The following is a 24,134-nucleotide window of genomic DNA, read 5'->3' on the forward strand; positions in this document are numbered from 1 at the left end:
TAAAATATCTTCTTATTAAACTGTATGGACACTGACAAAGTTCTCAATGCTTCGTTTTGCATGTAGGGATCCTTATTGTGCTACCGTGTTACTGTGGGGCTATTTTGAGCCTTGTTAGTGGTAATAAAAAGCGATTTTTATTTGTCATTACTCTATGCCCTATAGACTAGCGTTATACTAGCATTATAGGCTAAACTGTTTTAATAGATACAACTATTTAGATTCGGCAATCATGAAAAAAAATCTCAGATAACGGTTGAATAGGTAACAATGTGCAATTAGACCAAAGGTTCATTTTGCGCCGGAGTTGTCCTTTAAGGGTGTATTGGACAGGGTTTTATTGCGGGTTTGGTTTTATTTATTGGAAAAATAAATATAGAAATATAATTTGACACAAGAGCTCAGTATAGCCCTATTCATGGTTTTGAGTTTAAATATATTGCTTCATATGGTCTATTTAAGATTAAATTACAATCATGGTTAAAGGACAATCAAGTGTGTACCCATAGTCTGTAGTTTTTAAAATCATCTTAATCATGTTTTGATTTGTTGTTCTTGTTGAATGTATTTTATGAGCTTTTATGTAATTTGTTTTAATGCATGTATATATTATTGTTGATTGTCTGAATGTATTTTATCGGTTATTACATACGCCCAGTGACTACAGTTGAAAATTAGCCAAGATGGCTAAACTGGTACATTTACGTAAGAGTTTAATGTGTGCGGTCCCTGTAACTTTAAACTGATTAAATAAAATATAACAATAGAATATAAAAGAAGGCATAACAAATGCAACAGGATTAAAAAATGTGAATAAGAGGCCGGAAAGGTGTGAAACGCATGCCTGCAAGCGCATAAATAATAAAAAGACAAAATGTATTTAAATAGAGTTAAATCTTAAACTCCAGTTCATTTTTAATGATTTGTTTTAATATAAAAAAATACAAAGTAATACAAATAAATATATAACAAACATCAAATATAATATCTGTACAGTTTGCAGCTCGGACAGGAGGATCAACCTCTGTCCCTGCGAAATAAGTTAACATCAGTCCAGTCTCATAATGCAGTGAGTGACCAACTGAGACCCTTCATCCTCCAGGAAAGTGTCAGCTGTCCCGTGATGAGGTCCCATGCAATCATTTCCGTAGCGGCACATGATGTCACATTAGCTATTAGGATGTAACAATGCTCAACATTGGGGAGTCCATTTCAGCTCAAGTGTCATTTCTGCAGTGTGTATGAGTGTGCGGGAGTGTGTTTTATGTTTTGAGAGCATCAATGGCAACGGCAATGATGCGTGGCATGCTGCGGTAAAACGCATCATTCTCCAAACCCACCAAGCTGTAAAAGGTCAAAGGTCGTCCACCAACTGTGGCCTTGATCCGTGACTGGTACAAACCACGGTCATTCTTAGTTTTCAGGTCGACCAGCACCTGAGATGAAGAACACACACAGAGATATACATAAAGAATTAAAATACAACAGTAAACATAAACAACATGGATAGACTATCACACAAACAAAATATGCAATACTATCCCATTCCGTAGATATAATGATATTCATACTGTACACACTGTATATTCTATCCCATAACCCTACAAATCAACAGAAAACTTTCTGCATTTTTAGATTTAAAAAAAAAAATTCACTTAGCATGATGTTTTTCTCACGGGGACCAAAAAATGTCCCCTCAAGGTCAAAGATTTTGGATATTGCTGTCTTTGTGGGGATATTTTGTCCCCATAACATAGGGTATACCTGAACCACACACACACACACACACACACACACACACCTCCTGGAAGATCATGTTTATGTTGTTAGATGGAACAGCCAGGATCCAGTTGTACATCTCTTTGGTGGTGCTGACCAGCTGAGCTGATTCAGTTACTCCTGAGCAAACTACAAAACACAAAGAACAAACACAGTTTTAAAACTCATATTCCTTAATATGAATATTAACCTAATATTAACCTAATAAATCCCAGTTGAAGTGTTCCATAACACAATAAGCCAGACAGAACTTTGGGAATATAAAAAAAAACTGCTAAACGTTAATTAAACGAGAAACTGTACCTTTGTCATTGACGCCTCGTATCAGTCGCTTGTGCAGGTCTCTCTTTCTCCTCTGCAGGAGCTCTGAAACAACACAAGTGGATTTGGGTTATTAGGTTGGAGATTCATGGTTTAACATCATTCTGCAATACTACTACTTTGTTGTAATTTTATTGTTGTGATTCAAAATATTTTCTTTATTTTATTATTTAAACTTTAAAAATGAAACAGGTCAAGAAAGAAATATTGCTAATACTACTGCACTGTAAAAAAACAGTATTGAATAGTAATATAAATAATCACTATATATATATATATTACATGAGAGTAAACTTTCAAATGTTAAAGTTTTTATTTTGGTCTAAAACTGCAAAGAAACCTTAAAGCTAGTTTGTACAGTCTACGTGCATTAAATTAATGTTTTTTTAACATATTCGAAGAACAAATTCTGTATAAATATGGAAAAATCATATCCCTGATAATGTAAATTACCACAGAAAAGAATTCTTTGTTTAAAAAAAGAAAAAAAGAGTAAAATAAAGGGGCCATTTGAGGTTAAACACAGTCTAGGCTTGTATTTTTGTCAAATCACTTGCAGATATTCTTTGTTTAAAATGTTATATTTGAGTTGTACAGTGGTCTAAAAAGTTGTTGTTGTGGTAGGATGACTGTTGTAGGTGAATAAAATTCTAGTTATTTCAGAAAAATCTATTTCAGAAGGTTTCCTGGTTTTCTTTCCCAATATTCTTTCCTATTTTCCTCTTACTTTCAAAGAGTGGCTGTTGAAGCTGGGGCATCTGGGTAGGCACAGAGCTTTTTTCGAGGAGTGAGTCAGAAGGTCCCAGGGTCTTGAGCTTCATTGGTTGTGCCGAAGGTTCTGCGGATGTGGATGTTGTATCCATATCATCCCGAGGGGATTCTGTCATCACCAGATGTCCTGTGACACTTCCTGTACCGCTTCCCCTGAGAACTTTATATATAAGAGAAGTCCAAATGTCAGCTGGCAGTACAGGCTCCCTTGAATGGGCACTATAATCCGGTTGTTGTTTTCCAGTGGTGGGAATGGTGAAATCCCTCTGAAACAGTTGGTGGTCCAATTCTGGTATGACAGGAATGCGCAGTGAATCTAGTTTGGATCGCAGGGCAGTGATGGATGAGCGCAGCGCTCCGTCGAGCTGCTGAAGAGGTGCCTTTTCACTCTTCTCATCCTGAAACTTTGATAAAAAAAACGAATTTAGTAAAAGGATAGTTCCTCATCTGTAATATAAAAAGAATCAAGCCAGACTCACACTACCTATTGGAAAATATTTTAAAATATATTTTATTCTTTTATCATTTTCAGCATAATTACTCCAGTCTTCAGTGTCACATGATCCTTCAGAAATCATTATAATATGCTGATTGTAACATTTATCATTTTTATCAGTATCAATTTTTAAAACATTGCTGCTTTTTTTCAGGATTCTTGGATGAATAGAAAGTCTCTTTTTTACTTTTGTAAAAATATAAATGTCTTTACCTAATCAATTTAATGCACCCCACCGACCACAATTTTTGAATTGTAGTGTAATCTTAGTTTGTTGTTAACTAATATCTGTGTAAACAAAACTAGATTTGATCCGAAATTAAACAAGATTACCGGTGTGAAGAGTTGTTGCTCCTGAGACAGGTTATTTGAGTCCTTTAGTTCTTTGTGTTGATCCAGATCTTCAGCAATGCCTCTGAGGTAGCTTTCCCAGTCGTCCACCAGAGGGCCCACTTGCTGGAATACTGCTGGCAGGCCTACCTGCTCTTTGAGAATAATATGTTGGTTAGAATAACAATATGTAGAATGATGAGAGTAATATCCTGAAAAATTTTACATCCTGGAAAGCATTGTATATCTTCTCTTGAGCCCTTGTTGGCTGTACATTTCATTTTAATGGCTCTACCTGTTTCAAGTGCATTTCTGCGTCTTCGTGGCACATGAGCAGAACTGTACACATTCTCCACCAACTGAGGAAGAGTCTGAGTGAGGAAGGTCAGATCGACTTTATCTCTGATATAGTCATCTGCTCTCTGAAGCAAGTCCAACAGAGTCTGAAGAAAGGAATGCAACTCTGTAGAGAGAAAGACATTCATACTTTTATTCAGAAAGGATGTTTTAAAGTTTTGTTTTAATTGTTACTGAAAAATTATATTTCAAATAGATGTTGTCCTTTTGAACTTTCTATTCGAATCCTGAAGAAAATGTATCATGATTTCAACAGAAATGTTAAGCAGCAATACAGTTTTCAACATCGATTATAAGAAATGTTTCTTGAGCACCAAATCAGCATATTAAAATAATTTCTGTAGGATCATGTGACACTGAAAACTGTAAAAGTCTAAAAGTAATGGCTGGTCAAAATTTATCTTTGCCATCACAGGAATTTAATTTTAAAATAGACTAAAATAATTGTTAATCACAAAAAAAAAAAAAAAAAAAAAACATTTTTAATCACAAAAGATACTTAAAAAAAAAAAAAAAAAAAATCTGAACAACCCCAAACTTTTTGAATGGTAAAATACACTGCAAGTCAAAGTTTGGACATGACTTAATTTATGATCTTGACATTTCCTTTAATTTAATTCAAAGGCTTAACTTTGAACGAAGTCTCTTACGCTCACCAAGGCTGCATTTTATGTGATCAAAATTACAGATAATAGTAATAATAAAAAATCAGTATGCACATCCAAACTAGCACTTCATTGAAGGTAAATGTTGTTAAAAAATATGTATGTTTTTTTTTTTAATTAAAATGTCTGGATAACTTACGGCACTTCTTAAATCGGCTTTGGCATTTGTCCAAGGCGAGACGCTGACAAGCAGAGGGGTCGAGGGTGGAGGAGCAGGATAGTGTGTAGTAATGGCAGAGAGTGTTGAACTCTGACATCTGCTGTTCCTCAGTCAGCTCAGTAGTCTTAAGAAGCTCAGGACATGTGGGCTCTCGACTCCCGAAGGACTCTGGAATTTGGAGAATGAAATGTAAATGGCTTATCCAGGCTTCGTGGCTTTACAAGGAGCAGAAAGTGTGGGAGGTGGTGGAGATATTCTTTGTTTCAGTAGTGTGTGCAACATGTTGAGCAACTCACTCTGTATCTCTGTCATGACCCAATCAGAGAAGGCGGTGACCCGTGTGTAAACGCCAGGCTTTCCCTTCTCTCCACAGCCATCACCCCAAGAGGTGATGCCAAACAGCTGAAACCGTCCTGATAAACGGTCCTGAAAGATCAACGGTCCTCCAGAATCACCCTGTACACATGCAAAAAGGCAAATTCAAGTCAGATTATTGTAAAGCAGATGCATTCTGGAAATCATTGCTGTCGGGAAGAAACCTTATATCTTATTTTTTTTCCCCATAAATCATTAATATAGATCACCCTTTGCACCTATCTGTGGGTTCTGAAAATATGTAACCATTGAAATGTATTAAAAGGTGCTTGTGACTGTAATTCCATTGGATCCTCAAACTGTCGGTCAAACCTCATAACTCCGCCCACTTCTATCTGCTTGTTTGCAATTCAAAGATAAAGAAAGAACTGGTTGTTTGAACAAGTACAGCATTTTCTTTACTCAAGAAACACTATATAAGGCTAATGTTTTATGTATTTGAGGAGCAGACAAAGAGTGTCTTAGTCTAGCATTTGCCATTGAGTCACAGCCAATACTGTCTTAAAGGGATACACCACTGTTTTTTCATATTAAACTATGTTATTCCCTTAACTAAGATGAGTTGATACATACCTCTCTCTTCGCAGTGCGAGATAAATCCACAATATCAACTATGACAAAACAGTGTTTAATTATTTAAAAATGACTATGTTTTTTCTATTTCCTGAAAAGGGAGGTTTTGGACATATACTGTACAAGGTTTCCACCCGTCAGTGATGATATGATGTTTCTTTATCAGGTGTGGTGTTCATAATGGAGGCGTGTATGGTAATGTGTGTTTATACCTGGCATGAGTCAATGCCTCCAGACAAGTACCCAGCGCAGAACATGGTGTTAGTGAGCAGCTCCTTCCCCAGAGCACTGCGACAGGTGGTCTGAGAGAGGAGGGGAACCTTCGCCTCCATCACCACATCTGCAGCGGGGCCGTCTACACACGTACAGAGAATCAAGACAAACATAAATAAAAAAACACGTTACAGAATTTTAGGGCAACTTTGTGTGCTCTTTTGCTAATACATGAGTTCAGCAGCATAATCTCTTACCCTCATACAGAGAGCCCCAGCCGGCGACCAGACAGGGTGTGCCAGCCGGTGGATCGAGGTCAGAGGGCAAGCAGACAGGTGTGACCCGTTCAGACAGTATCACTGGAGAACTCAGCTCCACCAGAGCAATGTCGTTATTGAAAGTCTTTGGGTTAAACTATAACAGGAGATAAGAATTGGACATTTAAAGATAATAAAGCTCTTTATCAATTTAAAAAAGTAAAAAAAACAATGCACATATACACAGGTGAGCCAAAACATTATGACCACCAGCCTAATAGTCAAGTCCAGTCACATTTATTTATATAGCGTTTTTTTACAATATACAGATTGTCTCTTTAAAAGCAGCTTTACAAAGATAACATGAAAATAATGCAACAAAGTTTGCTTCCAGAAGATTATAGCCTCACAGTCCAGCTTAAAGGAGTAGTTCACTTTTTAAAAAAAACTTTTGCTGATAATTTACTCACCCCCATGTCACCCAAGATGTTTCTTTCTTCAGTCGGAAAGAAATTACTGTAAGGTTTTTGATGAAAACATTCCAGGATTTTCTACATATAATGGACTTCATTGGGAACCAAACGGAGATCAAGGTCCAAATGAGAGTTTCAGTGCAAACTGTTCAAAGGGCTTTAAACGACACCAGACAATCATGAATAAGGGTTTTATCAAGGACCCTTCGAGCCATGACTCGAAAAAAGATTTGTTCATTTTGATGAACCAGTTCGAACAGGAGAGTCATGAACGCTCATCACAGAACAGAGCAAGATGACCATTTGAGCTTATAAAACTTCAACTTTTTCATTTATTTTTTAAATGACAGATCGTTTCGCTTTATAAGACCCTTATTCATCGTCTGGTGTCGTTTAAAGCCCTTGGAACCTGCACTGAAACTCTCATTTGGACCTTGAACCGGTTGGTTCCCATTGAAGTCCATTATATGGAGAAAATCCTGGAATGTTTTCATCAAAAACCTTAATTTCTTTTCGACTGAAGAAAGAATGACATGGACATCTTGGATGACATGGGGGTGAGTAAATTATCAGCAAAAACATTTTTTAAAGTGAACTACTCCTTCAAGTAAGTTCAGTGATGTTTCACTTTTGGTGTAAAAAAGTTATTAATTTAGTTCATTTATACATCTAGCCGCTCTGGAGAAAACCATGATGTCATCGTCAAGCTCAGTTCAGTTCTCATATAATGGTGTCAATACAGGCAGATCAATATTATTGTTGAATATTAAAATAAATGTTAAATTAAAGCAAAAAAGGCAATAGTGGCAAGGAACCAAAACTCCATCAGGTGGCAGGATGGAGAAAAAAACCTGGGCCTGTTCTCAAACAAATGAGAACTGAGTGTTTGCTTACCATCTAAATTACCCAGACCATGATATATGGCCTTGTTAGGATATGAATCAATGATATTCACTTCACCTTTGACTAGTCATCATGTTTTGGCTCATCATATACTGAATACAAAGCAAGGATAAATTAATAAGTCAAATATTTGACCGGTTGGATTTTTGATGCATTCACCTTTGGATGAGTGATGATGCGGTTGACTTTCATGATCTGCTCATCAGGGTCAGATTTTGTGAGATCAAACTCTCCCACTACAGCTGTCCAGTAACTCTCACTGCGGCTCCTATTGGGGGGAGAGATACATTTTGTACGTTCACAAACCATTTGAATACATTCAAAGACAGCAAAATGTATAATCATTTTCACATAAATGGTGACATCAGCAATATGGTAAAAGACAATGATCAAAAAAATGTACATAGTTATTCCACATCAGGTATTTGGTTCTTTGTTTTTCTGATATGGCACATTCAATTACTGTTAAGTGTGTGTATTTCTGATATTTTACAACAGCTTCAAATGTTGCTCATCGCGCCTCACATGAGATATGTCATTTGTGCTCTTACCCAGCAAAGCAGTGGGCGGCAGTGAGGACCCAAGAGCTGTCTACCAGCACGCCCCCACACATCAGAGCCCCATCCAGCCGCAGGTTCACCAGCCATGGCCAGCTGCCCAGAGGGGCAGGAGATCCCCCCATGATACGAGGACGAGGCTGTGTCAGGTTTTGTGTGACGGAGAAACGTTGGCCACACACAGCTACGACAAAGACACATCAAAGATGATTAGAATATGACATAACATTAATTGATAGTTTAGTGTCAGTTAGGTCTTTTAAATAATTGTATTAATGTATTAACAAAATATACACTACCAGTCCAAAGAATTATTAGGATCTTTTATGTTTTTGAAAGCAGTCTCTTTTGCTCACCAAGGGTGCATTTATTCAAAAAAAAAAATTCAATAACACAGTAAAACTATGAAATATTATTATAATTTAAAAGACCCATTTTATATTTGAATATACTTAATATAGTGTAATTGATTCATGTGATAGTTAAGCTGAAAATTCAGAAACATTATTATCAAAACAATATTCCTCAAGAAACATTTCTTATTATTAATGTTGAAAACAGCTTTCACTGCTTAATATTTTTGTACATTTACATTTTACAGGATTATTTGATGAATTAAACGTTCAAAAGAACATCATTTATTTAAAATAGAAATAAAAAAAAAAACTTTAAAAAAAAGTTTTGCTGATAATTTACTCACCCCCATGTCATCCAAGATGTCCATGTCTTTCTTCATTCGAAAAGAAATTAAGGTTTTTGATGAAAACATTCAAGGATTTTTCTCCATATAATGGACTTTACTGGGAACCAAATGGTTCAAGGTCCAAATGAGAGTTTCAGTGCAGCTTCAAAGGGCTTTAAACGACACAAGACGATGAATAAGGGTCTTATCTATACCCTTCGAGTCATGACTCGAAAAAAAGATTGTTCATTTTCATGAACGAGTTCGAACAGGAGAGTCACAGAACAGAGCAAGGCGAGCATTTGTGCTTATAAAACGTAAACTTTTTTATTTATTTTTTAAATGAGCGATCGTTTCGCTAGATAAGACCCTTATTCATCGTCTGGTGTCGTTTAAAGCCCTTTGAACAGTTTGCAGTTTGTACTGAAAGTGTCTTTTAGACCTTGAACCGTTTGGTTCCCAATGAAGTCCATTAAATGGAGAAAATCCTGGAATGTTTTCATCAAAAAACTTAATTTCTTTTCAACTGAAGAAAGAAAGGCGTGGACATCTTGGATGACATGGCAGTGAGTAAATTATCAGCAAAAGTTTTTATGCATTCTTGCTGAATGAAAGTCTTCTCGTGGTTTCCACAAAAATATTAAGCATCAAAAAGTTTGTCTGGTAATGTAGTTTTTACATAATCTAAACAATAAGCAAAAAAAACTTTTATAGGATTAATATTTGAATGTTGGCATAATTCAATGACATTTTGTATATTTTAAAAGACATTTGTCTTTACCCTGTGTCGTGGTCTGTGTGGCCGGCTCCAGATTCTGCATGGTGTTGAGCAGACTGCACTGCAGGACACGAGCGCTGCAGCTCTCTCCCATGACTCTGACGCACATGTCTTTGTTCACCTGTGCAGTCGTGCACCGCCGTCTGTAGAAGCCACAGGCCTGACTCAGCAGCCAGCTCCTCTCGCCTTCATCAGCTTCCTGCTGAGCGCGAGAGATGACCTCGCAACTCGGCTCCGACTGCATGTCCTCTGGAGATGCTACGGAATCACAAGCACCATTATTATCATCAGCACTTAAAGTCAAAAGTCCATGTAATGAAGCATGCATGGGTTCAAGATTACCACAGGCGCCTTTTCGCTGTCCACAGTCCTGAAACAGACAGGGCACACACCCTCTGCATCCTGCCTCAGCCTTACTACGGTCCGACACGGCAGCATCTACAGCAGACAGAGCGCGGGACAGAGCGGCCTCCATCACTACTGTTCCTCTGTCAGACAGCGCTGGAAAGATATGTAGGCAATGGTGAGTTCATGCCTCAAAACAGCCAACAAATAAAGCAAATCAGTAGATTATGCGCTATTGAAAACATTTAAACAAAGAAATATGAGACATTTATCTTCTGTGGAGAAGGAATTTGTGCTGACTTTACATGAGTCAGAGAAGACACTCTTAAAAATAAAGTTTCTTTATTGGCATTGATGGTTCCATGGAGAACGTTTTCATTCCACAAGGTTCTTCACATTGGAAAAAGGTTGCATTTTTAAAATGTTCTTCACATATATAAAAAAAAGGTTTTTTAGGAACTGTTCACTGAGAAATTCTTTGGGGAATCAAAAACGGTTGTTCTGTGGCATCGCTGCAAAAAAAAATCCCCCCGTTTGGAAAATTAGTTTTTTAAGAGTTAATCATATTTGGTTCAACAATAAAATGGTCAAATATGTGAATACACGTAAAAAGGCAGAGAGAAAATGAAACATTAGCACAGAAAACAATTGATTTCTTCAGTAAAAATAAATCCATTGGGAATCTCTCAATACCTTTACCTATCACTTGGTCTCCTGTGATGTGTGCAGAATTTGATCAGTCATGGTTTTTCCATCAGGACAAGTGAGCAAACTCATGCTCAAAGCAGTGCCGGAGACACCAAACACAAAGTTCAAACACATCATTCAGCCATCCCCTCTTCTCTATATCCCAGAGAGAGAGAGCGACTTGAGCTGATTGAGACCTTAATTAACGGCCTGAACTCTGGCCTCTATAGTGACTACGCTAAACTCCTGAACACAGTCTCACTGTGACAACACACAAGACTCTTACCAACTGAAATAATGTTTTATTTAACAGCATAGAGACTACTGTGAACAAAATAATATGTACTCCATGATTTCATTGAGAGTAGTAGTGTTTAATCAATATGACAAGAGTATGAGATTTGTGGATAAATCTCAAAGAAAGGATATAACATTTAAAGCAATATCAAAAGATAATCATTTTGACATGCAAATCATATTTAGATGCTTTTATTCAAAGCAACATAGGTAAAGAATGCTACAAAACAAGCGATTCATCCTAAATAAACAGTGAGACATTTTCTAGTTGGCCAGGCATGACTCTCATATAGATGGAAGAATCTGTCAGATGGATGGGTGTAAATGTCTTTTGAATATTACGCATGTCAAAAAGTTGATACTTTTTGAAACCCAATGTCAAAGCAAGGTGCCATCTCTGCTAACAACATCTTACATTAACAGTACAGCTTTTCATCTTTTGGTTAAGTGTGTGTATTTTCAACAGTTAGATCGGTTCGATGCCAGAGTGAGAAACAACACAAACATGTCCAGATGTCGAGCCTACCTTTGAGCGAGCTCTGTGGCATTCTGTACACTTCTCTCACCGGTGGTGCTCCACCACACCAGCCAATCAGCGTCAACAGCAGCAGTGACATCACACCCATGACTTCACTTCACCTGTCCACAGGTGAGTCTTCCGAGAGAAAAGCGTACTTTCTGAAAGCCTTGAGAAGTTCCACTTTTCAAAATGTCTGTGCAGTACGAGTGTCTCCCACGTCCTAACTGCCTCAGCTTTCTCCCACACTCCCTGTCGGAGTATCTGTTAGTGACAGAAGCTGATGGAACAATGGAAGAGCATGGAGCAGCCCTGCAGATATACGCAAGACCACTGGACCACTCTCTAAGGGGGTGGGCATCAGGGCCAATGCACTCCCAGTTGAATTCATTAAGACGATGAGAGCAAATCACGAGGAACTTGCCAAGGCTGGAAATGGCTTAGTTCTGTGGTGAGAGAAAAAGAGCGAAAGAGAAAGAGAGCTAGATGGGTAGGGGGCGGGTTGTTTGAATTCATTAACATTAGAGAGAGACAGAGAGGAGGGGGTGAGAGAGCATCTGTCATTCAGCCAATCTCTGAATGAGAGCATTGTGCTCCTCCCTGAGAGTTCAAAGCCAGCGAATGTGGCGATCAGAGGCACGCCGACCTCCTTGATCACTTTCACGCTTTTATGTGCTCCATTAAAATATTGTCAGTTCAGATTATTGCATCTTTCTCAGCTCAGCATAGCCTCATTGCATAAATATATACAACATTAAAAAACAACAGCTCATCATTTGTTTACTCATTACGGACTGGAGATTCGTAGAAAAGTTTGTGTTTTGCTTCCCAGTTTGTTGGACATTCACAAAAGCTGCTTTCCAAAACTTTTCCGAAAACACTTTTTCAAAATCAAGTTCAATGTTAACACAATATTTATCGAATTTGAGCTCTGCATAACAATATGAATAAGTCATTTATAGGAATGTTACTGCTATTTTTGTTTAACTGGAATTGCTTGACTGACTTACTTACTGATTGTAATAATTGTAAGTCATGAGTATAATAAAATTACCTTTACACTATGTGGCCTTTTTACCATTACAGTGCACATGATTCCATGGTATATTGGTTTACTGTTTGGTAAACCAAACCAGTATAGTCCCAGTTTTATTGTTACCACCAAATATTTTACATATTCATGAAGATATCTTTAAGTCTGGTTTGAGACCCAACCTTAGGTTATCCAACCTCTTTGGTCTAGACTCAGACTCGACTCGGACTCGACCCTCTATGGTCTCGGTCTCGACTCGGACTCGAGTGAGCTGGTCTCGTCTACAACACTGAGTAAACAATCAACAATAGTTCTTGGCAGTAGTTCTCAACCTTTTTGACTCCAAAACCCACCAATATTTGCAATATCTAAAATACAAAGCAATACTTTAGGGCCCCATCTCTTACCCAGTTTTACATGATTTACTCTACTTCCTTGTTTGATTTTGGAGTTTATTATTGTCGCTTTTTTGTTTTTCCAATTTCTAACTGTTAAAGCCACCTTTTTTTCAGCCCAGATTTTCTGGAGCTCAGCTACAACTACTTTGTATACAAACTGTCAACACACTCTCTACAGGTAAATGTTTTCTTTCTTAAAATGTCTACTTTCATTTTCAAATTGTAAATGGATTACCAATAATGTATTTTTCATTTATTTTAGTTTAACAGAACATGGAAGTGTGATCAGCTCATCTTCTCTTCTCCACCAAAGTAAGCAACAGATATTGAATTTGTGATTAATTTTTATTATGACTTTATGCATAAACATCAAAGCTATCCCATGACTTTATATATCTTTTGTAACATTGTAAAAGGCTCACATACTGTCCATTTTTGCTCATTTTGGCCTTTTGGACAAATGGAAGAGAAATAATGTAACTCTAAACTCAATCGTGTATATTTCAGATGGTGTCACACTCACATCCCACAGCCTCATCATCTACAGAGAGAAACTGTCACTCAAAAAAACACATCATAGAGCAGGGATGTCCAAACGCAGTCCGGCAGAGTTTGGATCTAACTTGCCTCAACACACCTGCCAGGAAGCTTCTAGTATGCCTAGTAAGACCTTTAGCTGGTTCAGGAGTGTTTTCCCAGCAAACACAGAACGTTCCCCTAACGTTCCCGAATGGTCCTATGAGGTTATTTTTTTGGGAACCAAACAAGAACGTTATAGGAAAGTTCCATGTAGGTTATTTTTAGGTTCCATTTTTATAACGTAGGGAGAATGTTTCGGGAACGTTCCCTTAACCTTAAGGGAAAGTTCTAGGAACGTTCTGGGAACCAAAAACTAACGTTCCCAGAACGTTCCCAGAACCTAAATTTGTTTGCTGGGTTATTGCAGTTGGAGTTTAACTCTGCAGGAGCAGTGCCACTGGAACTTGGTCCAGCAGGATAATGCGGCATGCGCCAAGCTCAAATCATCTCAACCTCTTTTCTTGGACATGACAATGACTACTCAAATCCACAGGAGATTCGCATCATGGACGTGTAGCGGAAAAATCAATATGGAGCAAAATCTCTGAGGAATGTTTCCAGCACCTTATTATATGAAGAGTTCAGATGCAAAAGCCTCTAAGTGCCATTTGAAATTTTCTTCTAGAATAATCATTTTTATCAAGATTTTATATTTAAGTTCAGTAATTTCACTTAAATGGCAATGAAGATTACCTATAAATTGTCATTTGAGTGAAATTACTGAACTTAAATATACAAGTGTGATAAAAAATGATCATTCTAGAAGAAAATTTCAAATGGCACTTAGAGGCTTTTGCATCTGAACTCTTCATATCTACAACAAGAAGAATTAGGAGAGTTCTGAAGGCAAAACGGGGTCCGACCCGGTACTAGCAAGGTAATAAAGTGGCCGGTGAGAGTATCCAAATTTTCAAGAAAGTCTAGTTCTTCAAATAAAAGTATATTAAAACAAGAAATATCTTAATTTTAAGTTGTTTTTGCTTATTTGAATGTATATTATACTAATCATTTTAAGTCATAATAATTTTCAATCAGGTCACCTTGGAAGTTTGCTTAGGCCCCTTGTTTTGCTCCAGTCCCCTGATTGAGAACCACTGGTCTATGGCACCCAGCAACATATGAAGAATTGACTCTGTACTCTGTTTAATATAACTTGCCAATGTGCTTATTGTCGATGTATAATGTCAGTTACCCTACTGTTTACCCACAAGTATAGATCATCATCTCAATGCTAATAATGCACACCACTGGTACACTAATGTTTTGGTTTTTTCAACAGTATATCTATTGATTTATTATTTGAAATCTAATATATAATAGGAGCATGAAGAATCATTTTCACACATGAATTAGCACCTCTGAGTCCAGACTTTAAATTCATTGAAAAAAATCACTTTTCAGAGTTCTGAACTCTTGCATTGTCAATACAAGATCATGACCAAAAATGTGTGCTGCTCTTGATATGAGGCAAGTGATGATTAGTGGCCTGAGTTATGGAATAATGGCACATGACAACTGAATGACTGTTCATTCAGATCATTCCGACTCAAATAAGGCAGGACATGACAATCAGAACAAAGCTAACCATAAAGGAGCGAATGCACAGACAGATATCCTCTTCAATTTGCTAATGAATGATCACTTTTAAGCTGTCACATGGTATCAGGTTGGTAGCATCTCTTTGATGTGGACTCTTGACAGGCTTTGTAAAGAAGTGTGGAGAGATTAGCGAGTCCAACTAAAGGACAAGACAGGAACACTGTGTAACGTACGTGTGCTGAGTCTGCAGTCAGGATGAGAGACCCAAATTGGAGTCATCTTTGAGCCAAGTGAGCAACTGAACACAGAGAGGGCAGGCGGAGCGGCAGGCCACTTTCAAAGTGCTTCACACAAGGCCTACACAGTATGTACTGTATGTATGTGTGTGTGTAAGTGTGTGTGAAAGAGAGCGACTAAGAGAGAAAACCTCTTTTGAAATACAGAGGCTCATGAAGCAGAAGGTGTTGGTCAGAAGAACAAGACAGGAAGAAAACATGCATCGGAGGGTGAGCAATATTTAAGCGGTGTGCTGGTGAACAATGTTTTAAAATACACCAAAAAAAAAAGACAAAAAGTAAACAGATAAAAGAACAGAGTTGAAAATTTCCAAAGGAAAGATGGATTTCCAGAGCAAGAGTCTCCCCATCTCACGTTCTCCTCCTCTTTTGGCACACAGAATAAAAACAGGAGCCGACAGTGTGTTCCAGGCGTTCTATGTGGCCCCTGCACAATGGTTTTGTCATCCTACTGCCAACTGAAGCACTGAGGGATGGCATGGAAGAAAGAAAAAAAGCAGGCGGCTGGTCTCCATTCATCTTTTGCCCCATTCCCTCCCTTCGCCCTGTCGCTCTCTTTGATGTCCCCTGATTAATCTGCCCTCCGCTCCCTCCAGTTTCTGTTGTCCACTTTGTGGTGCTCTGCCCAATCTCCTCCACGAACAAGATGCTGATCACAGCGCTAAAGGCGAAAGAGGGATTCACGGAAAAGTTCGGGAGAGAGCATGTGAGGATCCAATTCTACAGTGTTCGGTTAGAAGGAGAATAAGAGTGATCAAGAGTAAATATTACAGACAACTTTTAAAGCAAAGTTCTGGGTTAAGCTTTTCAAGATATATGGCATGCCATTGATTACCACATGAACTAGTTTAGAATTTTTCCTTAGTGTGTCAAAAACACAAAAGTCATGTCTTAAGTAATGCACTTTATAGTCGAGGTCAATACATTAGGTTTACAAACACAAATGTGAAGCTCAAATTTTGATAACACAGTAATATTATTTCTAACATTTTGTAAAGGTGTCTAAACACATCCTTGTATCTGTTATAGTATGTGAAAAGGAGGTTCTGGATGAAATTTGCTAGTTGTAGACAGCCCTTTATTGTCCTGTTCTGGTTTCCTTGCCTGTCTCCTTCCTTGCCTTTACATGGGACGAAATATTGGATTAAAAAAGCACAAAGTTATTGAGCCGTTTTATAGCAATAGTGTAGTCTCAAAAGGTATATCATTTAAGTTGCAAAATAAAGTGAATTTTAACATTCAGGTATAGTGATTTACCCCATAGACCTACACTACCATTAAAAAGAAAGAAATAAATATATACTGTACATTTATTCAGCAAGGACAGATTAAATTACAGTTTCTCCTTACCAACTTTCAGTTAGGCACAGCAGTTAATTTGAGATTGAAATTGACTTGATTAGAGACATACATTTTGAATGTAAAATCAACATCTGTGTCAAGCTGAAAGTTGGTAGAGAACTGTGTGAAGAGTTTTGAAAAAGTGACCCAAGTATTAAGAAATGTGTTGTGATGATTGTTAAAAAAACTGTAAATTCTGTTCTTTTTGAACTTTTTATTCATCAATTAATCCTGAAAACAAACTAAAATAAATTTTAAGAATGATTTCTTAAGGATCAAGCCAGGAATAACGGCTTCCGAAAATGTAATTGCACTATCATTACATTTTTAAATATATTAAAATGGAAAACAATAATAAACTAATATCTCACAATGTTACTGTTCAGACTGCATTTCAGATCAAATGAATGCAGCCTTGGTGAGCATTAGACACTTCAAACTTTTGTATGGTATATTGCAAGAACACTGTAAACAGTGTTTTCTTTGTCTTACCAAACTGATGGACAAATTGAAGTTGTTTTCTGTGGTAACTGACAGCATGAAAAAGATTTACTTGCATTTTACCCAGAACATTTCTTTGAGAGAAATCATCTGTGGGACAACAGCCCAGGCTAATCGCAGAAGACAACACTGTCCTTATGCAATTAAGCTCTAGTTGGGGTGTGAGTTGAATCTTCCACAGACAACCACTCATTCTCTCATTCGGCTGTAAAGATGAGCTTCGCGTGTGTCGTTTGTTGAGCCATGGATCAGTGAAACCATGCAAGTTGTCACAGCCTTGGGGTCTGACGCACAATTGGAGCCAATGAGAGGGCAACTTGAGTTTGAGTGTGTGTGAATGTGAAGTTGTCGCCTTTTCAATAGTACAGGGGGCAATACATGGAGGTTACATAAAGACATGGCGCACACACAAACACACAAAAAATACACCCAAACAATCCCTTCACAGTCCCACACAACTGTAATGTTGAGTAACACACAGGTATTGTGTACTACTTATGAAACCATTTGTCTCTATTGTCTGGTGCAGAGAACAATTGAAAAGTGGGTCAGTGGGCTGAAAAAAAATCAGCTCCTAACATTTCAGTTTGAGCAATTTTTTTTTTCCCAGAGAGTGTTTTCTGCGTGACATGCACGACCCCATTAGCTCACTTACCAGGCTCTTTCAGAACACAACCTCAGTGAGGAAGACATCTCTCTGTATTAGATGATTTTCTCACTAAGGTAAATGTTAGTCAAGTTGGTTTGTGCAAAAAAAAAAAAAAAAAAAAAAAATTGTGCATTTTGACAATAATCCCACTTATAGTTCGGTTCTCTTGTTTCTTTTGGTCCGGACCAAAAAAGAAAATTCTACATTAAGTCATGGTTCGCTTAGCCTTCACACTGTCATTTTTAACACCGAATGACATATATTTTGCGACAGATCTTGTCGAACATCCAAAACAATGCAGTGTGCTGGGCTAAATGCACTGTGGGTGACGCTGCATATGCGTACATACAGCCCATTCTCACTCCCAAGGCGTCACCTAACTGACGCCTTGGGAAGCATTTGACCATGCTTCAATATCTGACGCTTTAGGCGCCCTTTAGCGTCAGTTAGATGACGCCCTAGGATCGCGTGTACCCTACCCCCACCCCATACCTAAACCTAACCGCGTCCTCTAACTGACGCTTTCCTTTAGCGTCAGTTAGATGACGGCGTAGGATCGCGTCATGTAAGTGACGCTAAAGGGCGCCTAAAACGTCAAATATTGAAGCATGGTCAAAGGTGACGCCTTGGGGTGAGAATGTGTTGGTACATATGATGGTATTTGATGGAGCTGAGAACTCTCTTATAAAAAGTGTAAAGGAGTCAAAACAGCGGTAGGAATCCCTCTGTCACCCACAAAAGAAGACGCCCACAAAAGATGATGTCACAAGATGTCGCATCTTGTGACATCATGTCCTGTTTTTTAGTTAGTTTACATGTCTTTGGTCCGTGTTGTGTTCATATTTAATTCGAACCGAACCAGAGTTCTTTTCAGGGGTCTCGGTCCGCTTGTTTTGTGTGCACCAGGGTTCGGATAGCAGCGTTCACACTTAAATTACCAGCACTAAGGGTGTTCTCTATCAAGGCTACAGAACTTCGACATTATGAATGACGTAGATGGGAACTCCTCTCCTACTCCACTTCTGCTGAAATCTTATAGGCTAACGCCAGCCAAGCTGGCCAATTGACGTAAATATGCAAGTACTGAACACTGAATTATGAAAGCAGATGCAGTGTCAATATTCATCAGAATCTCTCTCTTCACGCTCAAATCGTGTGCTAGAAAGCTGATACTACATCTACATTTATTAAGGAAATTTTTGCCATCTTTGAAGGTGCGCCGAAGATACGTTGTACTGTCTTGCATCCAATGGCAACTATTTGTAACTTGTGCCCCCCATCGTGCCCCCGGACACACACCTGTTCTGCATCGCGTGCATGGGGCTGGCCCACGCTGAGTCGGCCTACATGTCCCTACGAGCTCTCAAGGCCAAGCGGGATAAAGCTCGCACAGCAGTGGGGAGCACTGCGTCCCCTTAGCAGCTGGTGGTCCCCCCCCCCCCCAAACCTTTGAGTCAAGGTACGGCCTCCGGTGAGTTTCCCCGATACCACCTTTCGACCCACCCCGCTGCGAGAGGTTGCCGACTTCGTCTCTTTCGGGGAGAGTGAGGAGGAGGACTCCATGTCTGCCTCCGAGAATGACCAGGACACCCCGACGGACCTACAGGACGAGTTTTTCCGCATCCTCTCTAAGGTCGTCAAGGAACTCTCTTGGAAGGCCCCGAATGAACCCTCTAAGAGCAAGCTAGACAAGTGGTTCCTTCAGTCGAGCCGCCACCAGACTGCTTTGAAGAGAGGAACCCCGTTCTTTCCTGACGTGCAACACATCGTGAAGAAGTAGGCGGCCCCGCAATCAGAGGAAGAAACGGGCGGAGCAGAGGAGCCCGTGCAGGAAGGCAAGAGGGGAAGAGAGCCCCAGGCTGGCTCTGCCCCCAAGCGCCGCGCTCTACAGCACTTACTCCCTCAGCGTTCCACGAGCGACACGTGCAATGGTTTAATGTTGTTTTATGTGTGTGTTCAATAAAGCAAACTACCTCTTCACAAACAGAGCTTTTTCCCCCTCTTGCACCACACCATGGGTGTTAAATATAATTCGGCATGGGTAAACCACCCTGCTTCTGCATCGAAATCCAGTCATTAACTTTGTCCCAAAACGTGCATATAATGAGACAGGAAGTGTGCAACTTGCTAGAGAAGAAAGCGATAGAATCGGTTCCCCCGAGCGAGCTGGAGAGCAGACTTTACAGCCGTTACTTTGTAGTGCCGAAGAAAGGAGGAGGTCTCTGCCCCATTCTGGATCTGTCAATAGACCTCCACAAGCGTGCCTTCAGGATGACCACTTTACAGCAGATCCTGGAGCAAATTCGCCCCAGGGATTGGATCGCTTCAGTGGATCTAAAGAACGCGTACTTCCATATCCAGATAGTAAAGCGTTACAGGCGATTCCTGAGGTTTGTGTTTGAGAATGCAGTGTACCAGTACACAGTGCTTCTGTTCAGTCTAGCCCTCGTGCCCCGAATCTTTTCGAAATGTTTGGACTTTCTCCCCTCTTTCTCCCCTCTTTTCACCAGACCACCACTTTTCTGGGAGTGCACTTTGATTCGGTGAGAAAGAGAGCGCGTCTCTCGCCCGAGCGAGGGGAGGCGCTGAGCACTTCTCTCGGTCTCTTCAGACCTGGCAAGCTTGTCCCACCGATGGAATTTCCGAGGTTATTGGGACGGATGGCAGCGGCATCGTCGGTGTGTCACCTAGGACTACTGCATATTAGACCACTTCATCACTGGCTAAAAGCACACATCCCTTTAAGTGTGTGGAATTCCGGCCATAAGCACATTATGGTCACTTGAGGCTGTGTTCACATGCTGGCTCCGTGGAAGAACCCAGAGCTTTTGAGATCGGGTGTCCCTCTGGGTATCGTGACACGGCGTGTGGAGGTCCTAACAGACGCATCGACCACCGAATGGGGACCTGTCTGCCTGGGCAAGCCCGCTTCGGGTCGGTGGTCAGAGAAGCAGGCAGAGTGTCACATAAAGAGCTAAAGGCAGTCTCCCTAGCCCTCGACGCCTTCCGGTCTCAGCTGGTGCACCGCCATGTGTTGATTCGCACCAACAACACATCCGTGGTTTCGTATATAAATCGCCAGGGCAGTGTGCATTCCAAAGCCCTATTCAAACAGGCAGAATCTCTTCTGTTGTGGACAGACCGTTTTTTCCTCTTTGTGAGAGCGACTCACATCCCCGGCGTTCTGAATCACGGGGCGGACATGCTCTTGAGGAATGGCATATATTAGCTGCACCGGGAACGGTGCAGCTAATATAGAGGCGTTTTGGCAGAGTGGAGGTCCATCTCTTCACGACGAGTTGACGGGCAGTCTATTGGTAGACATGCGTTTGTGATCGGGTTCCTCAAAGGAGCAAGGAGATTATGCCCTGCACGCCCACCTTCAGTGTCAACGTGGGATTTGGCTTTGGTTTTGGAGGTGTTTCCGCACCCGCCTTTCAAGCCTCTGGCTTAAAGAGCTTTCTGTCAAAACGGCTCTGCTTCTCGCACTTGCATCAGCAAAGCGGGTTGGGGATTTACAGACCTTCTCTGTGAGTGAAGATTGTATTCACTTTGGGCCAGGAAACTGTAATGTGTCGCTTAGGCCAAGGCCGGGCTATATCCCTAAATCACTCAATAACCCGATTAAAGTGCAGATTGTTTCACTTCCTGCCCTATCCTCTGAGGCATCAACATCTCTTTGGATGCTCAGAGTGCTGTGTGTCCGGTCAGAGCGCTCCAGGAGTATATTTCTCGCTCGGCCGCTTTCCGACAATCGGACCAGCTGTTTGTGTGCTTTGATGGATACAAGGGACGGGGGGGTCTCAAAACAGAGGTTCGCCTTAACATTAAAGCCCATTCGACAAGGACAATTTCCTCTTTGTGGGCCTGGACTAAGGGTGTGTCTATTCAAGATTTATGTCTTGCGGCTGGCTGGTCACCTCAGAACACGTTTGCCAGATTTTACAAGTTGTACATACCTTCGGTGGTGTCTCGGGTGCTTTCGGTGAACTGATTTGTGTTTACATAGCATTTTAATGTGGGCGAATCTGTGCTTAGCTCATGAGTTGTTCTGTTTGCTGATTGTGTGGGTTTTAATCGCGGTCAACGCTATGCGTTGACCTTCTCTTACAGTTGTTGCCCTGTGTGCTTCACAGAGCAAACTTTCCCCGATTATACTGCTCGAGATATGCAAATTCGGGCAGTATTTTGTGAGCGAGCGATTGGTCTATTTTTGCCTATCAGAGCTTGGTGGTTCGCTATTGGCTAACCTCAGCCTATCGGATGCTTGCTTTCTGGGGAGGCGGTGTTGGTATTGGGTCTGTCGTCAGTGGAGTGTTAGGCTTCACGGCAGGACACTGCATCTGCTTTTATACTGCAATGTGTTCAGTATTTACATATTTACATCAATAGGCCAGCTTGGCTGGTGTTAGCCTATACGATTTCAGCAGAAGTGGAGTAGGAGAGGAGTTCCCTTGCCTCTCAGGGAACAGAGGTTACGAAAGTAACCGGAGACGTTTTCACACTGGCAGTTTAGTTTGGAGCGGGGCATGGTTCAGATGAAAAATTGCTAAAGTGATAACTGTGATAACTGATAAGCATTCTGGAGGACCATGTGCCCCTAATGGTTCAAACATTGTGTATCAGCATGATAATGCACCAATACACACAGCAAGACTTGTGACAGAATGGTTTGATAAACATGAAAGTGAAGTTCAACATATCCCATAGCCTGCAGAGTCACCAGACTTTTTAAACCACTGGAGGAGCAATTCAGAAAACATATATCATCCACCAACATCACATAGGGACCTGTCCACTGTTCTCAAAGAGGAATGACTCAAGATCCACTATGAAGGACTTGTATCTGTCACTCCCAAAAGTCAAGACAAACTGTTGCTGTATTGGCCGCAAACGTAGGCCCAGCCTACACCATAATTGTTCACCAAAACAAGTGTTGCAGTTTCATTGTTCAACCCTGTAATTTCTAATTTAATTACAATTGTCACTGACCTGTTTTCTAAGATTAACAGAAAATGTGTGACGTGCTGACAGTGACAACACAAACAAATTGGAATATAGGCGTATATCACACAACCAATAAGAAGACAGAGTATTAACTTTATATTACCTTTAGACAGAGTATTACCTTTACCTTCATGATAGGTCGATCGCATAGGCAAAACGCTGATTATCCAAAGGGACCATCCGCCATCGCCAACGAGACTTTGAGGAGGGAACTCACAGGTTAGTTAGGCAATGTCAACAGCGCCTTCTACCGGACTAAGACGATATTGGCACATGAGTTTGATTTGATTTCGTATAATCTGTTTGTGATTTTACCTCCTGACAGAGTAACATGTACACTCCAGGAACCTCCTTTTTAAAATAAAAAAAAAATCAACCAATTAATTTTGGTTTACACCTGATTTGTCAATAAATCAGGGCAGGCCATCAACACTGAACAGCAACAAAATGGCAGTAGAAAGCCAAACTGTGAAAACATACTCTTTAAAGTAAATGTTCTTACAATGTTAGTCCTGATCGAATGCAATATTTTAATATTTTATTTGAGGGAAAAGATTTTCGTCACTTCACAAGATCATCTGTAAGCATGCACGAGCGCTGTCATACCAGTTTCCACAGAGACCGTCACGTTAATTTCGTGTGTGGGTAGGAAGTCTGCTTATCAGTTCGTAGGCCTACCATAGACAGTAAAAAAAAAAAAAAAAAAAAAAAAACACACACACACACACCAAATTGCACAAATATACACAAATATCTAAAACTGAGGCCTGTATCTCCAAAGTAATCTTCTTTCCAAATTTGGGTAAGGATACACATCTGGTGAGAACCTTCTTGTGATTCATTAAAATATGTTTTGTTTTCTCTTATGAATTTGTCTAATACCTTAAGTGTTTTTCCCCTGCTTGTAGCTACACTATAATATTTTGGTCAGCTGTTAGGCTTATGTAAATATAATGAGTTTATTTAAAAATTAGCCTACTTAAGTTATTAAGTCTTGTTTTCTGAAAAATCGATCAAAATTATGTGACTCAATGCTTAAAAAAATCTGCCATTTGGGTAGATTAATAAATTTAATTTAAAGGGAAAACAAGTTACTTGTACTTACCCCATTATCAGATTTTATTTGTCACTTAATTGCTATACTTTTTTTGTCACTTATGATACAAAATACAAGACTTCTTGTGTAATTTTGCCAATTTTGTGCTGTTTGAATGTTTGGCCTTAAATTAAATTGCTTATCTACACTGCATTGTTG

The 24,134-nt window shown here is 39.7% G+C and overlaps 1 protein-coding gene across 1 annotated transcript; it reads right to left on the reverse strand.

Moving 5' to 3' along the window:
- Window positions 1–885: 885 nt before the first annotated feature.
- On the reverse strand, window positions 886–12,178 carry prss56 (serine protease 56). Its single transcript, XM_089131080.1, has 15 exons — window positions 11,546–12,178; window positions 10,033–10,191; window positions 9,694–9,948; window positions 8,225–8,414; window positions 7,833–7,941; window positions 6,298–6,454; window positions 6,040–6,182; window positions 5,176–5,335; window positions 4,859–5,047; window positions 3,993–4,160; window positions 3,701–3,852; window positions 2,828–3,275; window positions 2,083–2,145; window positions 1,802–1,908; window positions 886–1,436 (listed from the first exon to the last, which is right to left on the reverse strand). The coding sequence occupies exons 1-15, from the start codon at window positions 11,643–11,645 to the stop codon at window positions 1,263–1,265; spliced, it is 2,574 nt and encodes an 857-aa protein (XP_088987206.1). The 5' UTR covers window positions 11,646–12,178; the 3' UTR covers window positions 886–1,262.
- Between the last annotated feature and the right edge of the window lie 11,956 nt (window positions 12,179–24,134).

Source organism: Pimephales promelas, chromosome 5, assembly GCF_988280905.1.
Source record: "Pimephales promelas chromosome 5, fPimPro1.hap1.1, whole genome shotgun sequence".
Classification (NCBI taxonomy): Eukaryota; Metazoa; Chordata; class Actinopteri; order Cypriniformes; family Leuciscidae; genus Pimephales; species Pimephales promelas.

Coding starts and splice junctions, on each gene's coding strand:
- prss56 (XM_089131080.1), bottom strand. CDS start 11,645: ATGGGTGTGATGTCACTGCTGCTGTTGACGCTGATTGGCTGGTGTGGT. Junction 10,192..11,545: donor GCCACAGAGCTCGCTCAAAG/GTAGGCTCGACA, acceptor ATATCTTTCCAG/CGCTGTCTGACAGAGGAACA. Junction 3,276..3,700: donor AGCAACAACTCTTCACACCG/GTAATCTTGTTT, acceptor TTTTTATCAAAG/TTTCAGGATGAGAAGAGTGA.